The sequence below is a fragment of the Chlorocebus sabaeus genome, chromosome 11 (genome assembly GCF_047675955.1).
Source record: "Chlorocebus sabaeus isolate Y175 chromosome 11, mChlSab1.0.hap1, whole genome shotgun sequence".
Lineage (NCBI taxonomy): Eukaryota > Metazoa > Chordata > Mammalia > Primates > Cercopithecidae > Chlorocebus > Chlorocebus sabaeus.
Window position 1 is genome coordinate 106081058 of NC_132914.1, and position 13401 is coordinate 106094458.

Here is a 13401-nt window from a genome sequence, read left to right on the forward strand (position 1 = left end):
CCAGGGGACTACTTCAGGGGGCAAGTATGAAACATACTGATTTTTTGAAAGTGAATTAAAGGAGATGAGCGAGGAAATTTGGAAGCCTACCAGATGATTTCAGGTCTTTTAGAAAATGACTTTAGGTGGCAGAGAGAGTATTTTAAATAACTTTGCATCTCCTCACAAGAAAGTTATTTCTTTTTCATTTCAGTCTTCATTTTTATGATTATGTCAAAGAGAAAGAGTCCGTGAGGTGCCAGTCTGTTTTTTAACACCTATTTATTTATCTCTATTTGTATTTATTTGTTTATTTGAAATAGAGTCTCGCTCAGTCACCCAGGCTGGAGTGCAGTGGCACGATCTCAGCTCACTGCAACCTCTGCCCCCTGGGTTCAAGCGATTCTCCTGCCTCAGCCTCTGAGTAGCTGGTATTACAGGTTTGTGCCGCCATGACCAGCTAATTTTTGTATTTTTAGTAGAGAAGGGGTTTTGCCATGTTTGTCAGGGTTTCGGCATGTTGCCCAGGCTGGTCTTGAACTCCTGGACTCAAACAATCCACCCGCCTCAGCCTCCTAAAGTGCTAGGATTACAGGCATGAGCCACCACACCCAGCTGACACCTTTTAAGAATAGCTACTCTGCTCTCTATTTAACACAGAAGGCACTGGGACAACCACAACTTAGAATTTAATAACGTTGTTTTATTTGTGTTGCATTTATTTTTGCAGACACTTCCTACTTAAGACAATTGTTATTGATCTTCCAATTAAAACTCTATAGTTTCACTTTCCAAAAATATATTCCAATTTTTTTTATTAGCCCCATGTTAGAGGTGATAGATTTTTAAAAAGCAGTTTGATATGAAGAAAGTTATTAAGTTAAGGACAAGGTGGCTCATGCCTGTAATCCCAGCACTTTGAGAGCTTGAGGCAAAAGGATCACTTGAGGCTAGGAGTTTGAGACCAATCTGGGCAACATAGCGAGAACCTTGGTCTACAAAAATTAAATTTAAGAAAAGAAAGAAGAAAGATATTAAGTACATAAGATAATAGGTGGTACAGGATTGACTAAAGTCTAGGAAGCGATGATAATAATAAAGCAACATTTTTGCACTCCTAAATCCATGACTGTGACATGGGTACTGGCCATGCAGACATTTAATCCCTTTCTTTTGGCTTAAGCTAACTTAATAGGGACTTTCTTCCTTGGCATCCAAGGAGTCTTGAATCAAACACAAGACTTAATTAGCAGCAGTGGGAGAAAAGAAGGCACCGAGATGAGTGCATGCGAATTAACCCTCCTTCAAGGTCTGCTGGGACCTTATTATCCCCCTGCCAGGCAGCAGAGACACACTGATGTGTCCTGTTTGGTCGCAGCAGGCGGCAGCTGGCTCTGCATTTGTCTGCTGATGCCACGGCTTTCCAGCTGCCCCAAAATGAGGGCTCAGCAACCCTGTGTAAGGGCTGTCACGGCTATTACAAAAGCAGGGGGTGCTGCCAGCAAGCCCCACCTGAGAGCTTGTGTGGGACTCTGCAGGAATGTCTCACGGGCCTTTGGGCTTCTCATTAACTGTGACTGGCGTTCAGTCTAATATCTGTTCTGCCCTTTATAGATGGATAGCTCCTTCCTTCCTTCTTTCCTCCTTTCCTCTCTCCCTTCTTTTTATGTTTATTGAGCATCCCCTGTATGTAAGGCTCCAGGGTAGGTGCATAGACATTATGCATTCATTAATTTGCTCATTTGATAAGCATGTATTGAGCACCTGCTGTATACCAGACACTGACATATATTCTTCACCCATTCATTCATTTATTCAATAAACACATGTTGAACATGTGCTGTGGACCCAGCATTAAAGATACTGATATATATTATTCAACCATTCATGCATAAAATATGCATATATTGAACACCTGCTGTTTGCCAGGCCCTGGACTACCGTAGGGAACATGACAGCCAGAGTCTCTGACTTCATGGAACTTTCATTTGCATTTCATTCACTGCTGTCACAGCATTACGCTGGGTCCTCACAGCAGCCCTGTGAACAAAGGTTATTATTTTCATGTCTGCTTTACAAATTAGCAGAGCAAGGGCCCAAGTGGTTGAGCGATCTGCTGAAGATCAGTCCGTGGTGCCAAAGTTGGAGCCAGAACTTCCAACCTCGAATGAGCCACTCCCTTCCTCTAGAGCCTTTGATGGCTCCCTGTTACCTCTGACAGAGAACATAAACGCACAATGCAAGTGTAGCACAGCAAGGATGGGGGGCCTGGTGGAATTACAGAGAACTTGCCCTGTCTTGTCAGCCTCTGTTCAACTCTAGCCAAAAATTACCATGACAAAATGGATTCCAGGCCCAGATTACCTGATTTTCCAAAAAAATCATAACTTTATTTTTATGCAAGATGTCACTTTTGAAATGGAGGCAACTGATTCAAAATCCTTTGAAACGTTGTGCAGGATAAATAAGACACATCAGGGGGCCATATTTGGCCTATGGGTTACAGTTTGCAACTTGTAGCCTAGAAAACCTGGCGCCCGTGGGCCAAACATGGCCCGTGGTATTCTCTAACATGTTCAACCAAAGGACAATATTCACAGGTCGAGGAGCCCCCAGGGATCCTCAGAGGGAGTCTGAGCGCCTGCCAGGCACCTCCACTTCCTTCTTAAAGATAAGATAGACCTAATAGCTTTTGAACTAGATAGTGACCGCTCCATACCATATTCAAAGTGTATTATACACTTTTTCTCCCTTCCTTCTTTCTTCTTTCCTTCCTTCCTTCCTTCCTTCCTTCCTTCCTTCCTTCCTTCCTTCCTTCCTCCCTCCCTCCCTCCCTCCCTTCCTTTCCTCCCCCTGCTTCCTTTCCTCCCTTCCTTCCCTCCCCCTGCTTCCCTCCCTCCCTTCCTTCTTTTCCTTTCCTTGCTCTGTCACCCAGGCACTTGAGCCCAGGAGTTCAAGGACTGTGCAGTGGTACAATCACAGCTCACTACATCCTTGAACTCCTGGGCTCAAGCGATCCTCTCACCACAGCCCCCAAGTAGCCTGGACCACAGCCACATGCTGCCACGCCTGGCTACATTTTCTTATTTAATCCCCCCATTAAAGTGCCTATTATGGAGTCTATTTTGCAGACGGGGAAACTGAAGCTCAGAGAGGTGAAGAATCTTGCCCAAGGTCACCTCAGTCAACAGGGGTGCACTGTGATATAAACCTGGATGTGTTTATCTCCATGTCTTCAAGACCACACACCTACAGTTGCCTTCGCCTTTCTGCGGCGGCCACAAACTCCCAGGCGGTAGAAACTCCTGTAGGAACCGAAGTGGCTCAGTGAGTCCTAACCCCGCATGTGAATGCCCCGCAATATCACGCAGTGAACGCCCCGGCAGGAACCTTACTGCTGAGCCAGGGCAGATCAAGGAGGTTCTCGGTGGTTGCCAAGGCTCGCCAGCTGCCTGGCTTGCCCAGTGTTCCTGGGGGAATTCTGGGGAAGCTTTATAATTAGAATCTGATCTGTCCTTCCTGAGGTTGGGCCAGAATTCCATGCTGGGGAGGAGGAAGCTCTGCAAGCTGGGGACACTTTCTCTTTCCCTCTGGTCAGGTCAGTTTCATGTTGGGTATGGAATTTATCAAGCTGGTTGGGAGAACTGGTGGGACACCATATGGGCAGCCCTCCTGGGCTTCATCTATTTGGGATGGATGAATGTTCAACTGATCAACTAAATTCTGAGGGATAATTCAGTTATGTCTCCCAGCAGCCAAGGTCAGGGTTAAGGATGTGGACCCTGGAGCCAGGTGTGCCTGCATTTCAATGCTGGCATTGCCTTTTACGGGCACCCCAAGCTTGGCAAATGATAGGTATAATAATGGACATTTATATAATTTTCTCTGTGCCAATAGCCCCATGGGAGAGACTATTATTATCCCACCTACAGATGAGAAAACTGAGACATAGAGAAGTTGAATAGCTTGCCCAATATGCAGCTTTTAAGTAGAGGAGCTGGGATTTGAACCCAAGCAATCTGGCCTCAAAACCTAGGCTTTTCACAATGACACAGCATTATTTCATTCATCAAAATGAGCTTCTTTGGTAAATATTGAAATGAGGGCTGAGGCCGGGCATGGTGGCTCACACCTATAATCCCAGCATTTTGGGAGGCCCATGTGGGTGGATCATGAGGTCAGGAGATCGAGACCATCCTGGCTAACACAGTGAAATCCCGTCGCTACTAAAAATACAAAAATTAGCCCGGCCTGGTGGCATGCGCCTGTAGTCCCAGCTACTTGGGAGGCTGAAGCAGGAGAATCGCTTGGACCCAGGAAGCGGAACTTGCAGTGAGCCGAGATCGCACCACTGCACTCCAGCCTGGGCAACAGAGCGTGACTCTGTCTCAATTAAAAAAAAAAAGAAAGAAAGAAATGAGGGCTGAGCAGGCCCAGGAGATGAAGAAAGATCATGAAGAGCGGATGCCACATCACTGCAACTTGGTGATATTGTCTGCACATGTTTTCTAGAACCTGGTTTCTCAACCTCAGCACCGCCAACATCTTGGACTGGGTCATTCTTTGTGGTGGGGGCTGTCCCATGCACTGTGAGCTATGGAGCAGAATCCTTGGCCCCTGTGCACCGGATGCCAGTAGCACACCCCTCCCCCCAGGTGTGACAATCAAAAATGTCTTTAGACATTGCCAAGTGCCCCCGACCCTGCACTGAGAACTACTATTTTGGAAGGTGCCAAAACATGTTTGCAATCTGCAAGATTCAGTAAATGGCATTTCTGTAAACCCCTCTATAAATGTCTTTAAAATCCCAGCTTAGAGCTTCCTCTTCTGAGGCCCTTCACAAACATGAAGATGTCTATGTGGGAACACCAAGTGAACTACTGTCCCTAGTGGCAGAGTAAACATACTCTTCCAAGGGAAGCTGGGATCCTACATGAATGACCATTGTGCATTGTGGACTTTCCAGGTCAACAAAGAACATTCATCAGGCAGTTGTTGCTCTGGAGAGGATAAGAAAGTAGCAGAAAGTGGAAACAAGGAGGTCTGGTTCTCATCCACTGCAGCTCAGTCACTCGAGAAGTATTTATTGAGTGTGCACTCTGAGCCAGGGAGGTCAGGCTGTGGGGCCAACTCAGTGAACAAAACAAATGCAGCCCCTTTCCTCATGGAGTTTACTAAATTCCCTCCATGCTTTTCAGTCCTGTGCCTGTGGCAGACATCACTAGTCAATCACAGCACTGTCCCACTGAACCTTCTGACTCCTCAAATCCATGTTTCTGGCATCCTCTAATAAATGATTAGAACAGACACAGGGACAAAACTAACCTGCCCTTTCGTTTTGGGGATTCAATGAATGGTAGCTATGAATATCTGTGTTTTCTAATCCAGCCTCCTCTGATATAAATAAGGAAATTTCAGCCCTAGATGGGGAGTGGCTTGCTTTAGTCATGCAATGTCGGATTCAAGTCTAAAGTTAAGGTATTTTTACTCATTTTCTGTTATATTCCTCATTGCTTTATAATTCAGCAATTGGATAGCAGAATTTGGGTTCAGCAAATTTCCTCATTATGGATTCCTGAAGTGTGTGTGCGTACGCATGTTTGTCTGTGTGCGTGTGTGTGTGTGTGCATGTTTGTCTCAGGAACAAATAAATGAATTTTTTTTTCCAGACAGAGTCTTGCTCTGTTGCCCAGGCTGGAGTGTAGTGGCATGATCTCGGCTCACTGCAGCCTCCCCATCCTGGGTTCAAGCGATTCTCCTGCCTCAGCCTCCTAAGTACCGGGCACTACAGGCACGCGCCACTGGGCCTGGCTAAGTTTTGTATTTTTTGTAGAGATGGGGTTTCGCCATGTTGCCCAGACTGGTCTTTAACTCCTGAGCTCAGGTGATCTGTCCTCCCAAAGTGCTGGGATTACAGGCATCCTTTGATTATTTTAAAGGCTTAAAGATTAACATTGGATTCAGCCTCAGACAGCCACAGCTTTACAGTTCTTTCAACGGCTGCTCAGCTCCATCAAAGCAAAAATGACTCTATTTTATTTTCAGAGGTGTTTTTTCTTCTCTCCTTCCTTCCCTCCTCCTTCCCTCCCTCCTTTCTTCCTTTTTTTCTTCCTTCTCCCCCTTCCTCGCTCTCTCTCCCTACCTCCTTCCTTTCTTCCTCTCTCCCTCCCTTCCTACCTCTCTCTCTTTCTCCTTTCTTCTTTCCCCCTTTTCTTTTCTTTCTTTTTTTTTTTTTCTGAGATGAAGTCTCACTCTTGTTGCCCAGGCTGCAGTGCAATGGCACCATCTTGGCTCCTGGGTAGCTGGGATTACAGGCATGTGCCACCATGCCTGGATAATTTTGTATTTTTAGTAGAGATGGGGTTTCATCATATTGGTCAGGCTGGTCTGGAACTCCTGACCTCAGGTCATCCGTCCACCTTAGCCTCCCAAAGTGCTGGGATTACAGGCGTTAGCTGCCACACTGGGCCCTCTTTCTTCCTTCCTTTTTTCCTTCCTTCTCTTCCTCTGTCCCTTTTCCCTCCCTCGCTTCTTCTTTCCTTCCTTCCTTCTTTTTTCCCCTCCCTCCCTCCCTCCCCCCTTCCTTCCTTCCTTCCTTCCTTCCTTCCTTCCTTCCTTCCTTCCTTCCTTCCTTCCTCTCTCCTGTCCTTAAACTCTTGTTCATTCTTCCAACCAGAAAATCACTGTGCCATCACTCATACGCTCCAGAAACAGGAAATGGGTGGGAGGGCAGATGGGGGCAGAATCTAGAGAGCTGCCACTGAAGACTAGAGTAATTCCTTCTTGGGTTAACAGGGGGGTAATAACCAGGTTTTGCTTCCTTTGGGAGCCCCAGAGAGGACTTTCCAACTGCCATCTCCAGCCCCATCACCAGTCAAGACCCCGAGGCCCATCATGGCTGCATTTAGTTTCCAGCCTGCTGCCTCCAGAGTTACAGTCTTGGCAGTTATATTAATCACCATTTCTTAGCAATTATATTGATCACCATCTTCCAGGTGGCTACTGGCCAAAGTTTCCTGCGCAGTAGCAGTGAGAGGGGATGCAGCAGGAGTCTACATCCTCTGTGGCATTGCTGGAACGTTCATTCTTTCATTGAGCCATCACCTGCTTCTGGAGCACCTACCGATTCAAGCCACTGGCATCACAGTGAAGACAGAGTTCTAGACTTAGAATTAGCAAGACCTGCCTCTGTGATGCAAAAACCGTGTGGCCCTGGGTAAGCTGCCCACGCTCTGTGCCTCAGTTCTTTCTTCTATCAAGTCAGAGTGATAATAGTACCTACTTCAATGGTTATTATGGGGATTGAATGAGGTAATGCATGAACCATACTTTGTATCATGCCTGCTATACAACGCACTATTTTGGTTTCAGCCCATGACTTGCTAGTTATAGTGGAGATTGCCTGTTACCTACCCAGCATCCAGATCTCACTTCTTCCTTCCTAACAGAATTCTAGGTTTGTTCAAGTAGCCCATTCCCAGCTCTAGTAGTAGGTTATTCTTAGTCTAAACCAATCATTTTCAAAGTATGGTCCCAAAACTAGGAGCATTGACGTTTCATGGGGACTTGTCAGAAATGTTATACTTGGAGTTTCAGTTTACATGTGTCCTGTGCCTAGCATGTGCCTGGCATTGTACAAAGAGATTCACACAGTGGCTCACATCTGTAATCCCAGCACTTTAGGAGGCTGAGGTGGAAGGACTGCTTGAGGCCAGGAGTTTGAGACCAGCCTGGGCAGCATAGTGAGACCCTGTTTCTCTACAAAAAAATTTTAAAAAAAACAATTAGCTGGGCATGGTGGCACAGTCTTATCCCAGCTACTTGGGAGGCTGGGATGGAAGGATTGCTTGAGCCCAGAAGGTCAAGGCTGCAATTAGCTATGATTGCACCTCTGCACTCCAGCCTGGGCAACAGAGCAAGACCCTGCCTCGAAAAAACAAAAGAAACAGTGATTTACACCTCAATTAACCCTAATTCATCTCTCTTAACCCTCCAATACAGGTTCTGTTATTTTCTTCTTTATTCATATTAGGAAATTGATGATCAGAGAGGTCAATTTGGCTGGGCGCAGTGACTCACGCCTGTAATCCCAGCACTTTGGGAGGCCATGGCCGGCGGATCACTTGAGGTCAGGAGTTTGAGACCAGTCTGGTCAACATGGTGAAACCCCATCTGTACTAAAAATACAAAAAATAGCCGGGCGTGGTGGCAGGTGCCTATAATCCCAGCTACTTGGGTGGCTGAGGCAGGAGAATCACTTGAACCCAGCAGGCAGAGGCTGCAGTGAGCCAAGATCGTGTGATTGCACTTCAGCCTGGGTGACAGAGCAAGACTCCATCTCAAAAAAAAAAAAAAAAAAAGGTCTATTTGCTTGCCCAAGATCACACAGCCAGTAGTGGCAAAGTTGAGACTGAACCCGGGTCCATCTGATGTCAAGGCCCTGAGCTGTAAGTTCCCTGTTCCTTCTTGTCTGCAAGTCCATTTCATATCATGTCTGGGCTCTCCCAAAAGCTGGCTCTAAGATAAGGATCCTAGTAAAGATAGTTTATTTGAGCAGATTCCAGTAGGGGAGTGGAGAAGTGAGACAGGGAAGGGAAGGAAGGTAATTCAGGATGTCTTCATGAACAGGTTCCCACAGCAGACACTGGAGCTCAGTCCTGCTGGGATTGAGAAATTGTTTTCTGGGTGCAGTGGTTCATGTCTGTAATCCCAGCGCTGTGGGGAGGCCAAGGCAGGAGAATCGCTTGAGGCCAGGAATTTGAGACCAGCCTGCTCAACATGGTGAAACTCTATTTCTACAAAAAATACGAAAATGAGCTAGGTGTATCGGTGCACACTTGTAGTCCCAGTTGCTTAGGGGACTAAGGTGGGAGGATTGCTTGAGCCTGGGAGATTGAGGCTACTGTAAGCTGAGACTGTGCCACTGCACTTCAGCAAGACCCTGTGTCAAACAAAAACAAAAAACCCAAAATTTGAGAAATGGCTCTCTTTAGGACAAGAGAATCAATGGCTTTATCTACCATCCTTTGACTGCCCCAGCCAGGGGTAATGAGGAAATGATTCCAGCCCAGGGGATATGAGTAGGCACTGACTGTCTAGATTCTGAAATGCATATGCTTGGGCCCCACTAGGAATGTGTGCTTTGAAGAGAGTCCACAGCAGCCTTACAGCAATGTCTTCTCACTGTACTTCAACATAATCCTCATTAGGCCTCCCAATTGCTAACGCAGAACGGGTTTGCTACTTGTCCAGACCATCACCAAGAGAACCCAGAGGACATGCATTTAGAAGAGTAAGTTTGCCTTACTGTTTTCCTGCCGTACTGGTCTGAGATATTTCCCCAGAGCGTGGAGCTGGACATCATGCCTACAAAGACCACCTGTGGGGGGAAAGACAGTTTTCATTAGACAGAGGACTTGGATCATTGCACAGAAAGGGAACAACAAATGGAAGTGGTGATGTCACCCTCTAGGTAACAACAATGATCTAACATTCACTGAGAGCCTGACAAAGGGCAGACACTAAGTGCTTCCTGCAAGCTTCCCAACAATCCCGTGGGGAGGGTGCTATTACTATCCCCATTTTACAGATGAGGAAACTGAGACTCAGAGAGAGGCAATTGCATGACCAGTGTCACAGAGTGTTAAGTGGTGCAGCCTGCACTGGAATCAGGCATTCTGGCTCCAGAACTAGCTTCTGACAAGTTTCACACCATCCCAAAGAAACACTTGCCCTACTGCTGAGAAAATACCAAGGGCTGCAAGGTAGAGGCTGGAAAGTAGGAAAAACAGGCACACAGGAGGCTGGCATGGGAGCTGTAAACTACTAGTAAGAGAAACTACTCATTGTGTGGTAGGCAAAGTCATTGTTACATTGTTAATCCTTGGAGTAACAGCTGGTAAGATTTGAATGATCCTACTCATATGACAGAATGGGGAGCCTAGGCTCAGATAGGTTAAGAAACCTGCTCCGCCTCCCTGAAAGGAGAGAGTAGAGGCAAGTCTTAAGCCCAAGCAGGCTGACTGGCGCCTCATCACCATGCTCTTCCCTCTCTAAGTGCCAGGCACCATGCTGAAGGCTTTATGCACACGTCTTACTGCATCCTCACAGTAGCCCTACCTGGCGGGTGCTTCTATTATCCCCATTTCACAGATAAGGCAACTGATGGCCAGAAAGGGGAGGGCACAGCCTCAGTTTGGTCTGACCCAGAAAGCATTTCTTGTGGCATGTCCGAGGGTGGGGCATGGGGATGGTACACAGAAGCATTCCAAGGGAGAAACAGACACAGCTTATGTATGTATAATTTATTTGTTTGTTTGTTTAGACAGGATCTTGCTCTGTCACCCAGGTTGGAGTGTGGTGGTGTGGTCACGGTTCACTGCAGCCTCAACTTCCTGGGCTCAAGTGATCCTCTCACCTCAGCCTCCCGAGTAGGGGAGACTACAGGTGTGCACCACCATGCCTGGCTAATTTTATTTATTTATTTATTTAGTAGAGACAGGATCTCACTTTGTTGTCCAGGTTGGTCTCAAACTCCTGGTCTCAAGGGATCCTTCCACCTCAGCCTCCCACAGTGCTGGGATTACAGGTATGAGCCACCACACCTGGCCCTGAATGGATCATTTTAAGGGAATTCATTTCCAAGTTTACAACTTCCCCACAGACTCTTTCTTAAAAACATGTTAGGGGTCTTCTTCTCCATTTCCTGCCTGACTCCGTCTTTCTCAGCCACGCCTCTCTAGGCCAGTCTGACCAAGACATTGCTTTTCAATGTAAACCCTTCAGAGTGCCTCAGAAGGGGCACTGATAATGCACTTACCGATGACTTTTGCAAGTCATCTGGGTTCCGATACCTTTATTATTACTTTCAACAGAATTGGAGAACAGTCTAATCAAGCTGTCGGCAAGTCAGGTCATGGAACATAATTTTTCAGAAATGAAAGCTGTGTGCTCTTTGGCACACACAATTTGGAGAGTGTTTTTAAAAATCAAGTGGCATCAGTTTATTGAGTCCTAACAAAACTCCTTCAGTTCCTCAAAATTTTTTTTATGTGAACAAAGATTTTCACATACACATTCATTCAGGAAAAATGACAAATAGGAATGGACCTGGTGCTAAACCCTGTCTCACTTTAGCAATAATCATTCAGGAATACATAAAATATTTGGGAAACGTTCCACACCACTCATAAGGGATACATTTCCGATAAAACCTTGCTTATGATTAACAGTTATTTATCAAAATTATATGTTGTTTATGTGGTCTATTGTGTACTACTAAAAATTATAATGATAAGTCAGTGTAGGAGAAAAATGTGAGTGCTTAGAGCCTTCTCGTCTCAGAGAAATAAAACTAATAATTTAAAATGTATGTATTTTGTCACAGAGAATTATCACAGGGTAATGAATGTGATCCTTTCAAGCAAGAAAACATGACATTAGGCCAGCCTGGGCAACATGGTGAAATTCCGTCTCTACTAAACATAAAAAATTAGCTGGGCATGGTGGCGTGTGTCTTTGTTCCCAGCTGCTCAGGAGGCTGGGGTGGGAGGATCGCTTGAACTTAGAAGGCAAAGGTTGCAGTGAGACAAAATCACACCACTATACTCCAGCCTGGGCAACACAGAGAGACCCTATTTTTAAAAAAAAAAAAATTACATTAAGATAAAATTATATGGAGAAATGAATGGAAATATAGGTTCCAAGAAAAAATCAATGCAAAATTTCCAAATTCCTCTAAATAGCTTGTTCATGTAATTTTAAAACAAATAATGGTAGATATCAGGTAAGTATTTCCATTTTTCCACTTTACTAGACACATTTAAAAAAGCGATATGATAATTTTATTTTGATTTTTATATTTCAGCACACTGGCTATGGTATCATCTGCAACCTACAATTTTAAAAATTTCCTGTCAATGTAAAAACATGTGACAGTCCTGGATTCTACATGGTTTTTATTTAATTATTTTCTAGATTAATCCAGAACCAAGATGTTTGAAGATTACTGTCTTGGGATAAAGTGTTGCCTTTGTCATGTGCTAAGTGATATTCTTACGTCCTGAAAGAGTTAAATATCTCTCAAAACACCCATTTTCCTCAAAAGGAGAGATTCTGGCACAGCAGAGCACTGCTTCTATATCATAATAATTACGGTAATCTTGCACACTATGTCCTGCAGCAACAATGTGCATCTAAAGCATCTTCCTTGGGTACTTTATGTCTCCAACTCCTGCAGGACTCTAGCTTTTCCATAGAAAATTCACCCATGAGACTTAATGGCTCTACCTAGCCTACAAGTCTAAACCTCATACCACAAGAAAGTAGCCCGAGGCAGGGGCTCAGAGCCTGCCAGGCCTGGCTTTTGATTCTGCCTCTTACAGGCTGTCTGAGCTTGGGCAAGTCAATGCCCCTCTCTAAACCTCAGTTTCCTTATCTGTAGAAGTGACAATAATAAAAGCACCTCTTTCATAGGTTTGAGAAGGTTAAAGAGGTAATGTATGCAAAACCATTAGCCTGGCCCAAAATAAGTGCTCAGTAAATTGGAGACCAGAAAGGCCCTACATTGCAAAAACACAGACCTGCAGTTATTATTATTATTATTATTATTATTATTATTATTGTTTTAGATGGAGTCTCACTCTGTCGCCCAGGCTGGAGTGGAGTGGTGAGATCTCGGCTCACTGCAACCTCGGCTTCCCGGATTCAAGTGATTCTCCTGCCTCACCCTTCTGAGTAGCTGAGATTACAGGACGTGCCACCATGCCCAGTCAATTTTTGTGTTTTTGGTAGAGACAAGGTTTCACCAAGTTGGCCAGCCTGGTCTCGAACTCCTGGCCTCAAGTGATCCGCCCGCCTCAGTCTCCCAAAGTGCTAGGATTACAGGCATCAGCTACCGCAACCAGCCTGCAGTTACTCTTTAGGAGATATTGGTGAGGAGGAATATAAAAAACAAATATCATGGACTCAGCCCCTGGTGTGTGCTAGGGGCTGTGTGTATTTAACAAAATACACAGAAAAACAGGCTTATCACCCCCATTTTGCAGGCCACAAAATATAGCCATCAAGTGCCTCACTCAAGGTCACACATCTGGAGGTGACTAAACCACAAAAACACAGGTGTATGTGCCATGAAACTCTTCCCACTGAACTTCACAACCTTATTGCTAATATCAGACTGGGCCATGCTGTGTGGAAGGCACTCAGGCCATTCCAGAACAGTTATCTACAAAAAACAACGTTCTGTGAGGCATCCTGAATTGGCAATGACTCTAACACTGATGGAGATCACAGACCTTAAGCAAGTGATTAACCTCTCTGTGCCTCATCTTGCTCAACTAACCATAGTGCCTAGCTCATAGGTCTGTGAGGATTAAAGAGCACATGTACATTATGCATATATTGTATGCAATGTAGGTAAAG

At 45.3% G+C, this 13401-nt stretch overlaps 1 protein-coding gene across 3 annotated transcripts in view; it reads right to left on the minus strand.

Annotated features, from left to right (window-relative positions):
• Nucleotides 1-13401, minus strand: part of SVOP (SV2 related protein) — a 104098-nt gene that overhangs the window by 50993 nt on the left and 39704 nt on the right. For all 3 annotated transcript variants that reach the window (XM_008004608.3, XM_073021072.1, XM_008004606.3), the window contains one exon: nt 9287-9358. In XM_008004608.3, coding sequence (XP_008002799.1) covers nt 9287-9358 — 72 coding nt within the window. The remainder of the gene's footprint in view (nt 1-9286; nt 9359-13401) is intronic.